The 18419-nt window shown below is 52.5% G+C and overlaps 3 protein-coding genes across 3 annotated transcripts; 2 read left to right on the forward strand and 1 right to left on the reverse strand.

Annotated features, from left to right (window-relative positions):
* Positions 1–1641: 1641 nt before the first annotated feature.
* Positions 1642–2210, reverse strand: BDP81DRAFT_118266 (uncharacterized protein). Its single transcript, XM_060581568.1, has one exon. The coding sequence runs from the start codon at positions 2084–2086 to the stop codon at positions 1751–1753; it is 336 nt and encodes a 111-aa protein (XP_060439855.1). The 5' UTR covers positions 2087–2210; the 3' UTR covers positions 1642–1750.
* A 2128-nt stretch (positions 2211–4338) lies between these two features.
* Positions 4339–6506, forward strand: BDP81DRAFT_502976 (uncharacterized protein; the record flags this gene model as incomplete). Its single annotated transcript, XM_060595581.1, has 6 exons — positions 4339–4650; positions 4732–4755; positions 4818–5136; positions 5263–5373; positions 5462–5515; positions 5650–6506. The coding sequence occupies 6 exons, from the start codon at positions 4339–4341 to the stop codon at positions 6132–6134; spliced, it is 1305 nt and encodes a 434-aa protein (XP_060439856.1). The 3' UTR covers positions 6135–6506.
* A 3090-nt stretch (positions 6507–9596) lies between these two features.
* BDP81DRAFT_331474 (putative phosphatase regulatory subunit-domain-containing protein) lies at positions 9597–12063 on the forward strand (the record flags this gene model as incomplete). The annotated part of the gene is made up of 2 exons (XM_060585510.1): positions 9597–11492; positions 11602–12063. The coding sequence occupies 2 exons, from the start codon at positions 9597–9599 to the stop codon at positions 12061–12063; spliced, it is 2358 nt and encodes a 785-aa protein (XP_060439857.1).
* Between the last annotated feature and the right edge of the window lie 6356 nt (positions 12064–18419).

The raw sequence follows: 18419 nt of genomic DNA on the forward strand, positions 1-18419 counted from the left end.
CTCAGTACCTGGCCCCGAGACTGGTCCGGTGAAGACGGTGGTGGTGAGGGAGTGTGTCGGTCCAGTGGCCCCGGTGCCGGTGTTCGGGGAGAGAGGGTGGCACATTGACCAGATAAGCAGTGCCCAGGATTCGTAGTGGCGGGCGGGTTGGACCGCAGACACCTCAGCGTCGGTTCAAAGCCGCTGCGAAGTAAGACGATTCCTGGGATGACGACGGCAATTTATTAGAGTGCGGCGGAATGACCTTGTAGTGGTACGCCGGAATTCTCCAACTGCAACTCTAAAAGGCCCAACGTTGGATGCAGCATACTACTGGATGGACGAGTGTCGTTGAGAGAAGCGAGGGTTTCTACGGATAGAATACATGGCTTGGTTGGGTGAGGACCAGGTCAAGACGGAAATGATCCAGCGTGAGGGTGAAGGCGTCTGAGGGTTGAATGGAGGAATATCTCGATCGGTGAGAATGCTAGGTATGCTACGACACATAATGGGAGATGGTGTTGAGATGGCTGGAAGATGCGTGCGTGTATCGTTCATTTCCATGATAGTCTCCACCGATGCCGAAAACAGCTGGTCCTAGTATGCCAACACCTCGTTGCGTTTCTTCTGCATGCTCGCTGCTGCGATGTGCTGGGCGTTGTTTGAAGGCATTCCCTGTCCGGAAACAGTTCCACCTGGATTGTATCGACGGTAGTAGACTTTTTTGGGTGTAGCAGCTGGTCCTACGGTATTGGCTGGTATGTAAAGGTGACACGGTGCCGATGGTAATGGATATAGATAAGCATAGGAACGGCGAGCGGCATCTCCGCGCGCCAGAGAGAAAGAGAGAGTCCGTGCCGGTGAGGTCCGTGGATGAGCGATGGTTTGTGTGTGGTTGTGGGATCAAAATGTCGATGTGGGTGGTGGAGTGCGGTCGGGGCGGGCGATGTGATGTTGCAGCGGGAATTGACTTCACTCTCACTTTTTTTTTTGGTGGGGGAAAGAACCTCGAGGCTCAAAGTGTTTCCTTTCTTTCTTTGGTGAGTTTCTTTTTCTTTTGTGGGGGTGGCCCAGCACGGGCAGGAAGACTCCAAAGAAGAGACGACGGGAGGCCAGACTTCTTGACTGATTCCATCAAGTGGGACCCCCCCTGCTCTTTCCTTCCACAGCTGCCCCTCCTTCCCTCCTTCCTTTTCTCTTTGCGATGACAGCCTTGGGCCCTTCCCACCTTGCTGCCTTCTGGTTGGTCAGTAACGGTTCCTTCCCTCCCTTTCGGTAAAAATGGTAAAGGTCGACTCCATCTCCTTCCTGCTGAATCATCCCCATCCAGTCGTCGTCTCCGCGTCTAACGAGGTACGTACTCTGCCTCCCACTTGCCCCTTCCCCGTCGTCTCCGTCCTTTCCCAAAACGGGTGCGGTCGAGGCGCACACACTCACAAACTGCAAGAGCCTCCAGGCCAAAATCCCATCCCAACGGCGTGCGGCCTGCCCCGGTCTCCGGTCTCCACTTCTGAAGCGATGAATACGGATTCAGATGTATTAAGGAGAAAGTGAAAAAAGGAAGCAAAAAACCCGCAACGCAGATATCCTTACTCCGTGTACCTGCTCCGTAAGAAGTACCTAGATTTGAGAACTAACACGCCGTGAACATCAAAGGTGTCCAATGCTTCAACATATCAACCCTGGTGGTCAAGCGCTTGCGCATCCAGTGAGATTTGTTGCCGACAGCTCGGGCCAATCCGAGAATATGCTCCGTGCGCCACTGCGTGCGTTACTGCGTGCGTGTTGCGTTGTTGCTGTCGCTTTCGCGCTTCGTCTGGTCTTTCTGGGGCAAGTCTTGAGCCGCCGAATGCCCATAGCGGTGCCTGCTCTTACCCCAATCGAAACGCAGTTTGCAAGGAGCATGAGTTGCTGCCATTGACGAGGCATTTTGTAAAGGGCATCTCCCTCCAAAGGCCCCGCCCATCGCCGATGCACAAGAGTAACCTAACAGACCCAGTGTGAAGCAAGAGTCTGAGAGAGCGGTGACAGTCTCTCTCCCCTTGGATCGGTTGGCTCGGGTGGAACAAAAACAAGGTATTGCTATCGCCATCGCCAATGCAACCATCGGCAATGGCAGCGCAATATAGTGCGACAATGCGTGTGCGCCATTTCTGTGACGACTCGGGCGACTCGTATATAGGTAGCCCGCTGGTCTAGATCTCAACCCTCGCCCAGCCGTTTCTTGGCCGGAATGAGACATTTTGACGACAAAAAGTTCTTCACGCCGTTGCCGCCAGTAGGCAGCGTGGGAGCGCATGTCTCTGATGAGAGGGTGATGCATCAATTGGTTCTCGCTGCAGGCAGCCGCTCCGCAAAAGGGACAATAGTCAAGTTCTCGCAGTCGCACTATCATTTCCGTCAGCATCAAGGCTGTTCATGCCATCCATACCAGGCGCCGGTAGGGTAAGTGGTGCCAACGGCCATGATGGAAGCTGATGCCGGCATCGGTGCCGTTGCTATCGCCAGCCCTAGCCCAGCTGGAGCGCGACGAACTATCCGTACCGCATCTGACACTCGATTCCCTGGATTCATCAGTCATCAACAACAGAGCGGGTCAGCATAGTCTTAGCGCTTCCAAAGACACAGCGCAAATAACACACAACGTGCCATCAAAAGTTACCTTAACCTGCATCCAAAAAAAAAAAAAGAGGGTGCAATATTGTCCGACACTAACTCTGACCCTTCTGCATGTCTCGTCCGTGGCCTGCTTCTGCTCCCAACTGCATTCCAATGGTAGGAAATTGGCCCCCAAAGCAATAGCATAGCCAAAGGAAACGAAGCTTTTCGCAGGAGTGTTTGATGTTTGTCACGGATTCGGCCATGTTGAGAATAGTTCCAAAGCAAACTTGCGGGGACGACCACCTTGGAGAAATGGTGGATGGAATGTGGGAAAAGGTTGGAATGTGGACCGAACTGGTCTCGTTTTTTTCCCTTTCTTCTTTTCCTTGTCCTTGACATCCATGCTCCCATCCCCCATCTTCGTCCAGTGTCTCGAGTGCTGGTTCCACCTTCGTTCTGCTTCGTGTCGCCGTTGCTTTCAGGTGGAGACCCGGGGGCTGGTCTTATTTCGTTCCGTTTTTGTCTGCGGACGGGCGCCGGCCGATCAGATCATCAGAACGGGGCCGCGGGGGGCAGATACTGCAACTGCAGATACTGGAGCCATTTTCTTTTCTTTGCTGCGTGTCAACGGCGGGCCAAGTCTTCCCAGGGTGGCCCCAATAATCATTGATCAAGTTCGAGCTGAGCAGGGCTGGAGCCGATATCGAACGGTTGCTCGAGTCGTGGCCATATCCATCCTTTAACGACGTCGATTGTCGATGGCAGCAAGAACCAGGCCGGCGGTGTGAATAGAAAGACAAAAAAGAGGGAGAGAAAAAAGCATGCTGACAGTGAGACGCGACCGAGACGCGCCTCGCCCGACAAGAGTCAGAATGACACCTTCCGTAGAGAAGACATCCAGGCAGGCGGCGTGGTGGTTTCGGGTTTCCTGATAACGTATCCGTAGAAAGAACGTCTCTGATAAGACGAGGTGGTCGAGATAAGGTCCAACGTTTGAAGGTGATGTAATGTGCGGCGGCTTTGCTATCCGCAGTAAGATGGATCGTGGGCCAAATCGGATAGAAAGGGAGTGCTAGCGACCCGAGGAATCGTGCACCCGTCGTGGGCCACGTCGTGGTGTGGCTGGAGAGTGGGAGTGAAGTGTTTCCATGAGGAGTACCTTTAAGGACAGCTCCTCTCCCCCACTTAAAAAAAAAAAAAACTCACGATGCTTTGCGTTGAGCTGCGAGCCTGCGAGGTAGGCACGCCGCACGACACGCACCCAAAATGGCAAGGGAAAGCAAGCTAACTGCCCAGTCAAGCGAAGAAAGAGCGGGCGGACGACGCGACGACGATGGTAGGTGCGCCTGCCGCCAATGACAATTTGAACCAACAATGACATCATGCTTTCCCTAGGACCCAAACTTTTTGCATTGTGACTTCCTCACCGGATCTTTTGCACCTGAGAGTCGGGTTCCCCATCCGTGTGTGTGCCAAACAAGCATCGTGAGATGACAATGGAAGCTTCCTTGGGCCGGGGGGGACACTGGGGGAAGGGTTGGGGCTTGTTTCGTCTATTACGAGACTGCCCTGTCCCTCCTATCGCCTGTCGGTTCTTTCGCGTGTCGCAAGCAGTGCACAAGTCAGGTCGTACTTACCACTTCGTACCGACAGCAAGGTGTGCGCGCGGGCAAGAACTTCAGTTCCGGCCCCGGGCAGATAGGACAGGACAGGGCAAGGGCAGGTAGGGCAGGGTCGTTGCTTCCAAAACGTGAACCCATGCCTTCCTTACCTGCCTCAGTGCCTGTGCCTGCCTGCCTGCGTCGGTCTGTGCCTGCGTCTTCTACGCGGCATGGCCTGGGCCGCTTGGCCTGGGCTGAGCCGACTGGGGCTGGTGAAAGCGACGTGGGGCCATGTCAAGCGTACAGTGCCGAAGACAAGCGACAGCCGGGACGAGAGAAGGCACGCAGACCTCACAGAGAGACAAGAGGCGCCACAATCTCCGTCCCCGGCTCGATGACGATGGAAACAGAAACTCTCCTACCGGCCGCCCTGCCAACAGTCTGTCTCGACCTTTCCGTCCGAGATGAGGTATGCCGCGGCATGGCGGCCATGATGCAAACGAGATTCGAGACATGACGGAGCTAATTGAGAACGATTAAGGCCAAACAGCGGCTCGATCATGGATGGTCTGGGGTAAGCAGTTGGGGCAAGTTAAGAGCATCACCGAAACACGAGACACGGTGCTACGGATACAGACTGTCGAGGAAAAGGCTAATAGACCTTCAAGGAGGCAGATATGGGGTAGTGCCGGGCCAACTCTAGAGACAATGTCCGGCTGGAGCCGCAAACACTCTGATCGTCAACTACCTCAGTCCTCCAACCACAAACTTGAGCCGACTGGATGCGTTGCGATGCTATGCGGCGGGATGCCAAGTTTAGACTCTCTCTTCGTCCCAACTCCTTTCACTTTTGTCGGTCGATGTTGGAACAGGACAAGAACAGACCTGATACTCCCGACTCCCGCACATGGCGCCAAGATGTATACTCTCGACAAGCTATCAGTATCGACTGCGAGTAGGCCAATAGCTTTTATGGACACGATTCCGGCATAAGCAGTACGATGCCAATCCGACAACTCTCAACGTTGCATTGCTCCCCGACTTGCTGTATGGCATAGGTATGCTGATGGACAGATTATAGAAACCTCAGGCCATTCTGCAGCGATGGTGTTGTACAGAAAGGCTCCAACCCCAAGTCTACGGAGTACAAGTAACCACTATCGAGGCTATCGAGTCTTGAGTCTTATTAACAGTAAGAGAGAGCTGCGGGTTGTCATGCTCTTTGATGAGAGAATGATGGGACCATTATTTTAAATCAGCACCAACGCTAAATTGACTAGGAACCCTGTCCCTGCTCCTGCCCCCGTCTCTCTCCTTCGCCTTTGACCCAGCCGGTACGTACTTCTTTCCATCCCTGCTAGCGCATCTTGAAGTTTTCCACTCTTTTTTCGAAAGAGAGAAAAGAAAGGACCCCACCCTGAATCCGTACCGTCCTATCAAAGATGCTTTACTTCGTACTGTCTCTTAGTCACCCCGGCACGCTGTTTCCTGTACGCCGTACTGTGCGTGGTCGCCGGTGAATCTCTCAGGGATTGTTTGGCCTGGCTGTGGCTCAACTTCTCTGCTGCCATTTGCTTCCCATCAACCAGTCTTGACCGAGAGGACGTGTACCACCACCACCACCACCACCACAAACCAAGAAACCAAGGTGGAAGCAAGATCAGACCAGACTGCTTACTCCTCCCGTCCCGCCCCTGCTACGAGTCTCTCCCCGGACGGAACCTTGGCTTTCTCACCTTTCCTCACCTGTCCCTGCTCTCCTCCAGCGACTTCATGTTTCAACCGTCGTCTGCTCTCGGCATCTCGCACTGCGCGTCGTCGCGGCATGGATTGGCTCAGCATATCTGTCCAGGCGCAGGCGGAGGCGTGCCAGGCATGGAGATTATGGATATGACAGGCAGGGTGGGGGGAGTGGGTGGATGGCCAGGGCCGGTCATCGCTGATCTGTTCTGACTCTACCGGAAACCTCAACGTCCTTCCTCCCGCACCCAGAAACCCTCGATACCGGAGGGGACGGACGCAACGGTAATGGCTGGTAGCAGCCATCGATTATTGCGGGAGAGAGAGGGGGAAAGATGGAACAAGACATACAGAAAGTGACATTGTCTTATTCCTCATCCCACCTCCCAATTGACATTTGCCGTCTCTCGAAGGAAGCAAAAGCTGCCGTGCTCATCCAGAGATTCTGCCCAGTGGCCAAACACCCATGCATCCATCTCACACATGTTCTTCATCCGTCCAAGGAAAACAAGAAGGGCATGAACCAGATGCAATGCAAACCAAGCCCCGGGCAAGACCAGACCTGGAGTCAACCACCCGCATCTTCAAGCCTCTCAAGCCAGCCCGCCGCCGCCGCCTCCAGCTTCTCCAACTTTTGGGCCAGTTGCGAATGAACTGCACTTGGCCAGATAGTGGCAGAAGGGGCTCCCGGGAGGCAAAGGAGAGACTGAGAAGTAACATGGTGACAGAGACAGAGGGGAGGGTGTGACTACAGCCAGTCTTGCCAGTCTTGCCAGCGCCTATGGATACAGATACCTACTCGCTCTGTCTTTCTTTGGCGCTTTTCTGCCATTCTTGCAACACCATGAGCATCACGCCAACACCATGCCGTTCCCTCTCTTACTTCTCCATGGCCAAGTTCGAAGTCTCCACCTCCCGCTGATACAGGATCGTCAGTGTCAGGTAGCTTGCAGCGGAGCACACTTGTCGTGTCGTGCGTGTCGGTCCCCTCCATGGCGGGCGACCAACAACAGGAGAGTGGCCGCAGGACCAGCAGCAAATGGTGTTGGTGGTGGTGATGGACATGCAGGAATTAGTTGCCCTGGATCGTCAGCAAGCTCCGGATACCTTGCTGCCTCGAGTATGCTCTGCAGACGGTATCCGTACATTCAAGGCCCTCGAGTGCTCGAGTGCATCTTCTTCTACCTATGGATGGACGAACACTATCGAGCAATTCAAGCCAGATCGAATGCCATGCCACAGTAGACAGCTGGTCGTAGGTACTGTTCCTCCACACGTAGAATGATTATCTGCAAGGTGAGATACCTAGATAGACCAACAAGCCAGTTTCCCCTCAACGCAAGTAGCAATTGCAGAGCCCAGCCGGCTTGCCGTCTCCGTGCTACCATCCCACGCAGCGTCGCCTCGTCTTGTTTAGTATTTTGCTGGATGGTCGCTCTTTCCTTTTTTTTTCTTCCTGCTCTTCCTTTCTCGGTCTGGCTTGGCCCCACACCCCGTCGCCGCCGCGTTCCTTAGCGTTGAATCTTGCTCCAGCCACACCCCAACCTTTTTTTCCTCTCCTTCCTTCCTTCCCCCGGGCGGGCCATGGATGGAGTACGTACTCTTTGATGTATTCGTACCCACATTGTGTTGCTGCCTCTCATCCTCGCAGCGCAGGTGTGCAGCTGTGCGCCATGGTTCCTCGCCTTCTTCGTCTTCTCTTCCACAGACAGACGGTCTCCCACACTGCAAGTTCTCAACATCCTCCACACACACCCCCCGGTCTCCCCTGCTTGACCGAACATGTCCACGCCCATCATGGACCACCCCCCTTTGGCCACCCTGGTCTCTTTTGGACTTTCTCGCCGTCTCTCGCACTTGCAGGGATGCTCCTGACCATCAGGTACGTGCTACTGCGACTCCCGCCGCCTGGGAACAGAGAGGAGCTGGGGGGCGTGGGCCATGTACGAAGTACGGAGTAACCTACAGGCTATGGGATATCTGTGTGCAGTGAGGGTGGGAAAGTGGCTGCTTTTGCTGGCTGGCGTCTGTCACACTTTGCACCCATTTCTCACTTTTCCCTGCTCTCGCTCTCTCTCGCCCATCGCTGACCCTGATCCTAGTCTTTTCGCTCGTCTCTTTTGCTGGGGGCGTGGCACCCGTGGGTGTGCTGGAACCAAAACAGACCACACCAGACAGACCCGAACTGAGAGGTGCCTGGTACCGGTAGCTTTTTTCTTTCTCTCTTCTTGCTGGGAGCGGCGGTGGTGTTGCACACACCACCACTGGCACACACACCAACACACGCACGCACTTGGCTGCCGCCGGCCCCCCCAGTCTCCCACGCTCTGCTGAGGTACTTTGTACTGAGCGCGGACTGCGGTGCTCGGAACTCGCTCACCATTCAAAACCACTCCGTTCCCTCCGGAGCCGCCCACCAGCTTGTTCTCTCTCCAATCTTTGTGTGCTCCAAACACCAAAGTCCAACAACCTCGACATCCACAGCACAAAAAAAGTCAAGTCGTCTCAAGAGACAACCAACATCTCGTTGCTCTCTTGCATCCTTCCTGACATACGACACTTGCCTTCCGACAGCAAGAGCAGGAACCCCAAACGAAAGACGGACAGACCCAATCACCCTGTCCAAGTACGAGACACCAGAACCGAAAAAAGAGAGTCAACGGCATAACTCTCTCTCGACCAAGGCACGGAAGGAAAGGATTGACCCCCATAGTTTTGCACCTATTCGGCTGGTCTCCTCTACCCTCTACCTCTTTTCGATCAGTCAAGCTCGACCCAGAACCTGACCGACCACACGATCCCCACGAACGTCGCAAGCCACCTTGTAGGACGTCCAATCGCCTCGCCCTGCATCGGCCCCTTCTTCCTTGCGAGACACTCGAGCCTCGTACTTCCCCAGCTCGTCATTGCATTCCACCTGCTTCGACGACATCTCCACGGGACCCTCCTCCCCAGCTACCGACATTCCTCGTCACAAACAAGACGAGAGAGTTTCTTGCCCTGTTGCTGGAACATTGCCAGTGCAGAAAACTCGACTGTCGCCCGCCGTCCCTTCCTCGACCCTTCTCTCCCTCCATGTAAGTGGTCAACTACGACTCCTACAAAAAAACGTAATACACCTGTAAAAACACCAAATTTTTTTTTTTACTTCACCACCTTCGTCATCATTACCTCCTTCTTTTTTCTTTCTCCATTGCCCTATCACTTTTTTCAGCCTTGCCTCTTTCCTTCGTCGTGTTCTTGACAATCTTATCTTGGGAATTGCGTTTCCCACAGCCACCAAAGCTACAGCCAGCAGCTTTTATTTCTTTCCTTGAGAATTTCCCTCTCTACCTAGTTCTGTTCCCTTATTTTTCTTCTTAAGCAGTTCAGTCATCAGAATAGATGCACCACAACCAATTTCCTTGCCCGACTAAATAACCCTAAAGCCTCCCATGGCCGCGACAGAGCTGACGGGATCCTTCCAATAACACAGAAATCCTAATTTCCTACCAGCGTCTCGTCGCTCCTCCTCGGCCGCTCCGCCTCTCATCCTAATTCTTCGCTGAATTGATACCTATTTGCTTTTCTACCACCACTCCTCTCGAGCCGACACACTTAACCCGTGCCGGGCGCACGATTCCGACCTCTTCACACCACCCTTATCCAGCACATTCTCCGTACACAACAGCGGGAATGCCTTACACACCCCCCTCCCACCACCGATCGCCAGCAAGCTCAGCGCCGTCATCGCCCGACGTGAGCAGACGTTCCTCCTTCCAGTCCAGCCCCAGACCGTCACTACCAAGGTCAGCATCATACCTCACCAAGCACAGGAGAACGCCGGCAGCGGCAACAGGTGTTCCCACAACAAATGGCAACTCAGACCAGCCTACACCACCAGGAACGTCGGACGATTTGAAGGGCATGGCCACTAACAGCAGCAGTGTGAGGCAATCACCGCCGCCACTGACCGACGAGCGCGGCATGCCCATGGGCGCCATTATTTCACCACCCGACTCGGGAAGCGAAGAGGAGGATGTTACAGAACGTGGAAGGAAGATCGAGAACCTTAAGGAGCTTCAGGACGCCATCAGCCAAATACCCGTTAAGAGGGAAGCCTCTCCGACCAGCTCCAAGCTCGACCAACCCGCGTTATCTCTCATCACCAAGGAAGACCTCCCCCAGGAGGGTCTGCCCACCAGCTTTAGCACCAGCTCCCTGGACGCCCTCGCCAAGACGGTCGCCCGCCGCGTTAACCATGTCAGATCCAGCACCGAGCCCAGAATAGTAATGGAGTCGGCTTCCATGACCGGCTCAGAGTCCGATTCGGACGGTAACAACTTCGAGAACAAGCCCCCCATGGTACGGAAGAAGTCTGGAGAGCTTGTCAGGCCCGCACTTCGGCCCGCATCTGCTCGCAGGCGGCCGTCAAGCATGCCTGGCACCCCGACCTTCTCCAAGGCCGTCCACTTCGACTCCCACCTCGAGCACGTCCGGCATTTCCTTCAGGTTGATCGGCCACTCGCTGTCAGTGCCGGGTCGTCGCCGGTCGATAACTACGACAGTGATACCGAGTACCCCTTCCCCGGAGAGGAACGCCAGAGCGCTCGCACTCCCCCATTCGAGTGGGAGATCGTCACGGCAAATCACCCTGTCGATACACCCATCCGCAAGTCCCTGCCTGTCCGCCTCGAGAGAGTTTGGTTGTCACCCGACCAGAAGAACTTGCTGGGCTCCATCGCCGTTGCCAACCTGGCATTCCAGAAATACGTTACGTGCAGATTCACTCTGGACTACTGGAAGACGACCTCGGAAGTTGGCGCTGAATACTCACACGAGGTCCGCGCTCAGGATGACAACGTCGCTCACGACCGATTCACGTTTAGCATCAAGCTCTCCGACTTGGCTAACCTCGAGACGAAGACGCTCTTCTTCTGCATCAAGTACAACGTCAATGGTCAGGAATACTGGGACAACAACAACGGTACCAACTTCCAAGTCGATTTTCGCAAGAAGCATCTGCCACAGAACGGCAAGCGAGGCCTGCAGGGCGCTGCTGGCCGCCCGGCGCTCCCCCGTAGCAACCGCCGCTCGAGCCCTTCTTCGGCGCCTCGGCCCAAGTCCATGCCTGTCGGCTTTGACGATTTCGGCAACCAGGGCAAGCTGAACTTTGACCAGCCCATCCACGAGTACCTGGGCGAGTCAGGCCCGACAGCGGGACTTCGTCTCAAGATCAACAAGTCTACTGGCAACTTGGCTAGCGATAACCTCTCCAGCCGACTGACTGCCCCCAGTGGACAGGCTTTCTCCAACCGCTACGACTTTGGTGCCTCCCTCACTGCCGCTGTTCAGGCCGCAAAGGACACCATTGGCAGCAAGGACCGCAACCAGGATGGTCTCTATATGAAGAGCCACCGCAAGATTCACGTTCCTGCGCAACAGCCCCAGCAGTCGAAGCCGGCCCCGGCCGTGACTGCTCCCCCTGTCTCCAAGCCGGTTGTCAAGCAGCCCACGGTCCCTGGCACCGACTCCCCCAACCCTTCCCTTGCCTCGTCATCATACGAGGAATTGGTCAACAAATACTGCTTTGTACGTACTTCTGGTCAACAATCATCCATGTCCGACCCTTTCATCACCGACCCTCACCGATCGCCCACTCTCAGCCCAAAAAGCATGTACTGACCTTGGCTATCAACAGTTCGGCTCCAAGCAGTCCAGTCCGCAGATTAAGGATGGCACATTGAGAAACGGCAAATTCGACGGAGCTGACGATATTTTCGCGACCCGCGGATCCAACAGCACCAGCTCGAGCTCCAACGGTAGCCCCAGCATGGCCCACCACGCGCAACACGCCGGACCCGCTCAACACCACGCCTTCCACCTCCGCGACTCCAACCCCTACTTTCAGCAACTGGGATCCTACGGTGCATCACCAGCCTCATCTCCACTCAGTCACCCTTTGCAAAACGAGCGACCCGCCAACCAACGCCCAAGTCAGGTTACCACCCCAGCAGCAACGAGGTCTCCCTCCCCCGCGACCTCGGTGGGTGGCTTCCCTTTCGCCGGTACGTCGCCAAATGAATTTCCGTACGCCCAGCAAATGCAGCAGCGCTTTCCATTCAATACCGAGACTCATGCGGCAACAGCAATTAGGGGTTAACGGCGTCGCTCGCTTCACCATGTAATCTACCGTCATTGCGGTTTCGTCATTTGACTTTTCTCGATTGTGTTTTTTGGACGAAACTTTTTGAGTCCATTTTTCGGACACTGGCGTTCCACGGGGCATTCGACGCCAATCGGCCAGGGACGGCCACGGCATCGCGGGGCGTTTAAAGAGTCATTCGCAGTCCACGGCCCTCGATTCGATTTCACGACTTCCCGAGCATACGAAGGGCATTCTGGGGACATCGGGAAAACAAACAAAACAGCCTTGCTTTCTTGGTCTTTCATTCGTTGCCCATTCTTGATGAGCTCAACGCAGCGTCGATGGAACGAGCCTCCTTTTCGGATGGGTACTCAGGAACGATCTGCATATAAGGAGTTCCTTTAATGCATAATTCGCTCTCACCTTCACTCTTGGCCTTCAACAGCGGCTGTCATTGTGCTTCGAATTATCTTGTCGTTTTTATTTCCTCCTCGTCGAGCTTTCTTTCCGGACGTGGTAGAGGATCCAGGACCACCAGCACACGACATTAGGGGTCCTAGAGGGATATGGGTCATCAAATACTTGCTTTATTGGAATGGGATGATACCAGATGACATGAGATTGTCTCTGTCCACCTCAGGTGGAAGCTATCAAGGATGTCTCTGGAATCGTCGGCCTGTTCAATTACCCCAGTACGCTGCGCGGTTGTGACAAGCCTGTCTAGGACATTGGGGGTTTGGAACGGATAAAAGTTGAAGAACCGAGTCTTGAGATTGATTGAAGCATCGACTCGTTCGTGACACAATAGGTACCGGTTCATACAATGGGCGTTGGTAACATGGACGCAGTCACTTAGCAGAAGCGTTCGGCCTCATTTGGCTTGATTAGTTAGGGTAGCATGGGAAGACAAAATAACCTGCCATTGCTCACACACTCTTATTCTCTCATTCCGTGATTGTTCTATACCTTGTGCCATCCATGTTAGGTGAGAGATGCTGGCTTATTCAGCGCTCAACACCCCGGACGCCCCTTGACCGCCGGAGCGATCCCCCAAGGTACCAAGTGCCGTTCTATCGACCATCATGTTCAATATCACAGCCACGTTATGCGACCGCGACCGCAACTACGAACGCATGATGATGGTGGACTTTCATTACCTACCATGAGCTCGTGATCAAGTTCCCCCCAATGGTTGTTGGTTGTTCATTTTGTTTCACGGTTTCAGAACTCAAGTCCAATACGTCGTTTTCGCTTTCGGATTGCTGTTGTAAGTACGAGACGAGTGGGTCGCGTTCGCATAGCCTGGGCGTATCCATCGTGAAGGAGGATCTGGTTCCGGTGCGCGCCCGCCCCCTGTTCGCAGGCTGGCGGGTTAGTTTGCCAAGAGACGGGATGTTTTTTATGCATATGGTTGACTGTGGAGATGTTGAATAGTCTTAACTTTAGCTGTTACCTGATTTTTGGTAGAAGTTATGTCTGTGTCGTTCTTGAGATATTAGTTCCTGCACGATCGGATGTCTAGGACGATGGCTAGTATCTAGTTCACATCCCCGGTTTGCTCAATCTACTAATTTCTTCTGTTCTCTTTCTTTTCTTTCTTTTTTTTTTTTTTTTTTTGTGTGTGGCTTACTTGGTGACCTTGGCCGAGATCTGGCTGAAGGTAACTTCGATGACTAGTGGGGGAATATTTAATGATGTCGCTGGGGCCGCGGAGACTTTGGACCTAGACAGACGATGGGGGGGCGAGGAGGCCGGAAGATGTGAGTGAGAGAGAACTCGTACTTCCTTCCCTCTTCTCAGGTTCAAATATAAAGCCAAGCTATGAGGCAAGTAGCAAGGCCTCTTTCCATCCCCCCCGTGCTCTTATCACTATAAAACATCTTGCTTGGTTTCTGAACTCTTGCGGTATATTCACCAGCGAATATGGATAGAATGGGTGACAGTTGAGCGTAGAAAAAGGAGGAATTGTTATATTAGTCTTTGAAAATAATGGGCGATATACGTAAAAGGCTTAGCTAGCTAGAGAGCCTGCCCAACTAGTACTATATGGATAAGAAGGTATTTGAAAGTTGGAACAACGAGACGAGAAACAGAAAGAAGAAGCAGTGGCCTAGTAGTAGCGATAAAGCTTTATATATATCGCGGTAATAGCCGTGAAATTGCGGGTAATACGGGTAATAAGATCGGACTGCGCGCAAAGTAATAATGTAGGACTAAGATAAACAAACAAATAGGGCCAAAATGAATCTTCTGACGATATTCAGAATTATAGGTATATTCTCATCCTCATCCCGCCTACCTCGTTAGACTCTTTTAGATCTCTTTACCCTCACTATCTTTTCTCTTGCTATTTACTCCTATCTATCGACTTTCGCACACCAGTACAGTCATCCCGCTCCGCGGCTGTGAACTTGACCCCGTTTCCGCGCAGTCTTGTTCACAACCAGCAGTTGCAATCAAATGGCCAGTCGAAGAGTCATACATATAATCATCGGAAAAGAAAAAGCAGTAACTATTATTATTCCTTCTAGCGGGTTGCTTTGTTATATTGTCCAAAAAAAAAAAATTTTTTATGAGAGTTTTACGCGGATGGTGACAATGACAGCGATATCAATAGTTAAGAAGGCCGGCGACTCTGTCCTCTTAATTGCTCCTCACCTCGCGGTCTCAATAACATGAAAATGACCTGGATGCAGTTATGTTGAGAGCCTCAAACTCAAATTTTAGAATACTTGAGTTTACATACGTTCACTTCTGTTCAGTTGTCTTAAAATCCAGCTCATGGCAAGCTCCTATGATGAGGCTATAATAACTCTAATGCGTTGCTTTTAAGGAGCCTTGCTGCGCAAAATGCCCAGGGCTTGTCCTTCAAAACATCGAAGAACCAGCAAGTGGCCTTTCTTCATATCTTCTCTACATTTTGTGTTTGCGATCGCAAGTGGAAGCCACTATTGCAAAAGTTCCGGCCAAGGAGGTGTTGTGTCGAATGCCTGGATCACCGCCACGTTCGCAAAACATGCGAAGTCCAAACTGCTAGCCCGATGCACTGTCAACTCCGTATGTCTGATTTCAGCTTTGACTCAGCCTCAATTCCTATGAGACAGTCAAGAGCCAATAAGTGATCGTGTCTATGGTTATAGGCGAGAATCAGGCTGAGAGAGAAGAGTCAGAAGACAGGGGTCGCTGCCATGCAACCCCCACAACAGGGGCTAAGCTCCTACTTCTGCACCTAGCAGCTCAGGCTCTTATCCCTGGTTGGCTTCTAGCAACGGAATCCTGATGGCTTAGGCCTGCCTGGAAGCTCTAACGGTCGCCGGGCGGTCGCCTTCTTTACATTCGGGCAGGGGCAGTATTGAATGGCTGCAACCTCTATGGGAACTAGTGCCTAAGTGCCAGCCAGCAAAGCTCTCCAAAGGATTTGCGGCGTGGTTGTCAACTTTTCATGGGCTAATAATGACTTAAATATCGCCACTCACTACTTTTGCTTTTTGTAACTTGTCACTTTATTTCCTCCCTTTCAATCAGTCCAAGGTTCCGATCATGGACTCGAATGATATTCGACGACGAGATTCCGGCAAAATCGCAGATATTGATGACAGTACCGTCGGTGTCGACCGGAAATCGGGTTCTCAAACTCGTCCACAAAGTCAAACAACGCAGTTTCTCAAATCGAAATTGACCCACTTCCCAAGGACGACGACACCACGAGTTTGATTGGAGCTCGAAACCACCGCGAAGACTCTTTCCACGAAGCAGTGACTCAAGCATCTCATCCTGCTATTCATGAGACAAAGAGCTCAAAGCCTCGGGTCTTCTGCGTCCACCTCGTTGTTCTTGCTGTCTCATGGATATTCTTCATACTTGGGTGTTGCGTTATCAACCCAGATACCAACTGGCCATGGAGCTTAGGCTTTGAGAACCAGCTCATCATTGTAGGCTTGCTCTTGGCCTTGATGAAAACCTGCCTCGACGAGATTGCTGGTTCAACTTTGATTACCTTGCAAGCACGTCATGCTACATCGAAGCCAAGGTACGACGCCGTACTAAGCAGAAGCCCCCTGAGGCCCAAGGACAGCGGCTGGTATTACATACCATTGATTCTTCTCTGGGGTCTTCCTCTTGGTCTTGGGGTTGCGTATAAAAGCTCAATTGGTGGCGAGGCTTCGCATAGCATCGACCTAGACATCAACATGCCACAAAATTCCGGGAGGCAATATGGACCGGCCCCCCTGACAAAAGATTCACTTTTTGTGAGCGCCGGTAATGCGCCATACCTTCTCTCGAACGCCACATTTGACTTCTTCACGGTCTCAGCTAGGGACGACACCTTCAATAGTTCGGGCGGTCTTCCGAGACCTTTCGGCCACAACATTTTAATTCTCGGCAATAGCTCAGCGGCTGCACTCGACCTGCCGACTTACCCATACATCAGCGCCATCCAGAGGAAGCTCAAGGATGAGGATACTATGATAATGAGTGCAACAGTCCAGGGCTTCGTAACTCAACTAAATGAAACGATTGAACGCCTACGTGGCGACGACGCATTCTGGAACAGCACTATTAAGAACAATATGTTGGGGTTGTTAACGTACTCGGACTTTGACTACAACAAAGTTGCTCTAGGATTGGTTCCAAGCGTCCCTAACGGCGATGTTACTACTTCATGTCTATTCGGCTTTTGTCGCAGGAGTCATACGTTCTGGTTCACATCCTCTAGTAACCTTGACAACTCCGAGCTCCAAGCATTCAGGAAGTCGACCTTGATGTTTACTACTCATCGTACCGATTGTAAAGCTTCATGGCGCGTCACCCGACAGTCCCTTCAACTTCAGTCGGGGAATTGTTCGACCGCAGAAGCCGATATTCTACGACAAACCCCTATTTTCTCTGGGCCATAACGTCGTCAATTCAGTCCCTTTTCCATCGATGCACTCCCAATTATGGGCCGTCTCCTTTCGGATTTTCCTGAACCTAAAAACCGAGCAGACTCCCTGGAAAATGCCGTCAATCGCGGAGGCAGTAGTTGGATCGTACTGGGCCCGCGGAGCATACATGATCTCAAAGTTGAGGGCATGAACAGGCTGGAGACCGTCGAGAATTCGAGATATGCTCCTCGGGATGAATCTTTCAAGCTCACTAGGAAGATACTTCATTCATACTGGTGGCTATACCTTGTTCTTGGAATACAGCCATTGATCGCTGTCGCTGCTTTCTTTGCGAACCATTTCTGGCTTGGCCGCGATCGCGTCATCACTGGTCCTAAATCTCGGAATCTGGATTTTGAATCAATCACAAATGGTCCAAACAGCGTCTCGGTTGGATGAATGGTTCGACTTTTGTCAATACAAAGGGACGGAGGTTCCAATTCAAACATGGCAACAAGGGGTTAGTAAGTTCTCTGCGGAGGTTGAGTTTCCATTCGTTGATTCTTGTTACTAAGAGCGTATTTCACGTAATCCTGCTTTCATCGGTGTGTAAGAAGCGGAACATGGAGAAACCTTTATAGAAACGAGGGTTTGCAGCTGGACGTGGAATCATCCAGGACATCTAGTGAAGCCAGAACGGCAAAGGCTAGTCAATACCGTCGTCTGGTAGCGTGACCATCAAGCTTTCATTTTCCGAGGAGCCTAACAGCCAAGCATGGCTAGCTACCTTACATGTACGAATACACTAGTTCGAAGAAAAAACTACCATGACACCAATTACAAGCTCTATGCATCATAAATGGAGTCGAGCATAGGCCATTGGTAGTACTGGGATATCTGCTTAGGCACATGAAACTGATATGGTGAGACTCGTTGGTCTTTGGATTGGCCCCGCATTGATCGTAATTATCAGTGCCATAAAAGGGACGTCATCTCTTTTGATCAATAGCTTCTCAGTTCTGCTTGAGAATAACGAACGACTTGTTCATAACCTTCGAGGAAAGCCTGTAAGCAAAACGTCTCGACGCGTCTCTAGGAACCTCCGTCTGGGGAGGGAATATTCCAGCCACCCACAATCTTTGAACATCACAGTAGCTGAAAGAAAAAGAGAAGCGCAGAAGAGAACGCGACACTCGCTTCGACGGATGGCGTGCTCTCGCGGCAGACTTGGAACGTGCCTCCAGCGCGCGACGGCTGTGGAGAATATTCTACCAGGTTTCCCACTGCCAAGCACTGTCAAACTCAGAGATTGCGCGAGAATTACACAGCCAACAACGACAGAAAGCTGCAGCTGCTCCAATCATGATGTGTTTCTTTGCCTCTTCGGGCATTCTCGCCGTTTTTCTCTCGAATGACTCGGCGCGACCTGGCCGTCGAGACATCTTAAACAACTAAAAGGGGGCGGCGAGGTATTCAAAAACTCACTCATGCCTCGGCAAGTTGACA

The sequence above is a fragment of the Colletotrichum phormii genome (genome assembly GCF_030913505.1).
Source record: "Colletotrichum phormii strain CBS 102054 chromosome Unknown BDP81scaffold_27, whole genome shotgun sequence".
NCBI lineage: Eukaryota > Fungi > Ascomycota > Sordariomycetes > Glomerellales > Glomerellaceae > Colletotrichum > Colletotrichum phormii.

Coding starts and splice junctions, on each gene's coding strand:
- BDP81DRAFT_118266 (XM_060581568.1), bottom strand. CDS start 2,086: ATGGTTGCATTGGCGATGGCGATAGCAATACCTTGTTTTTGTTCCACC.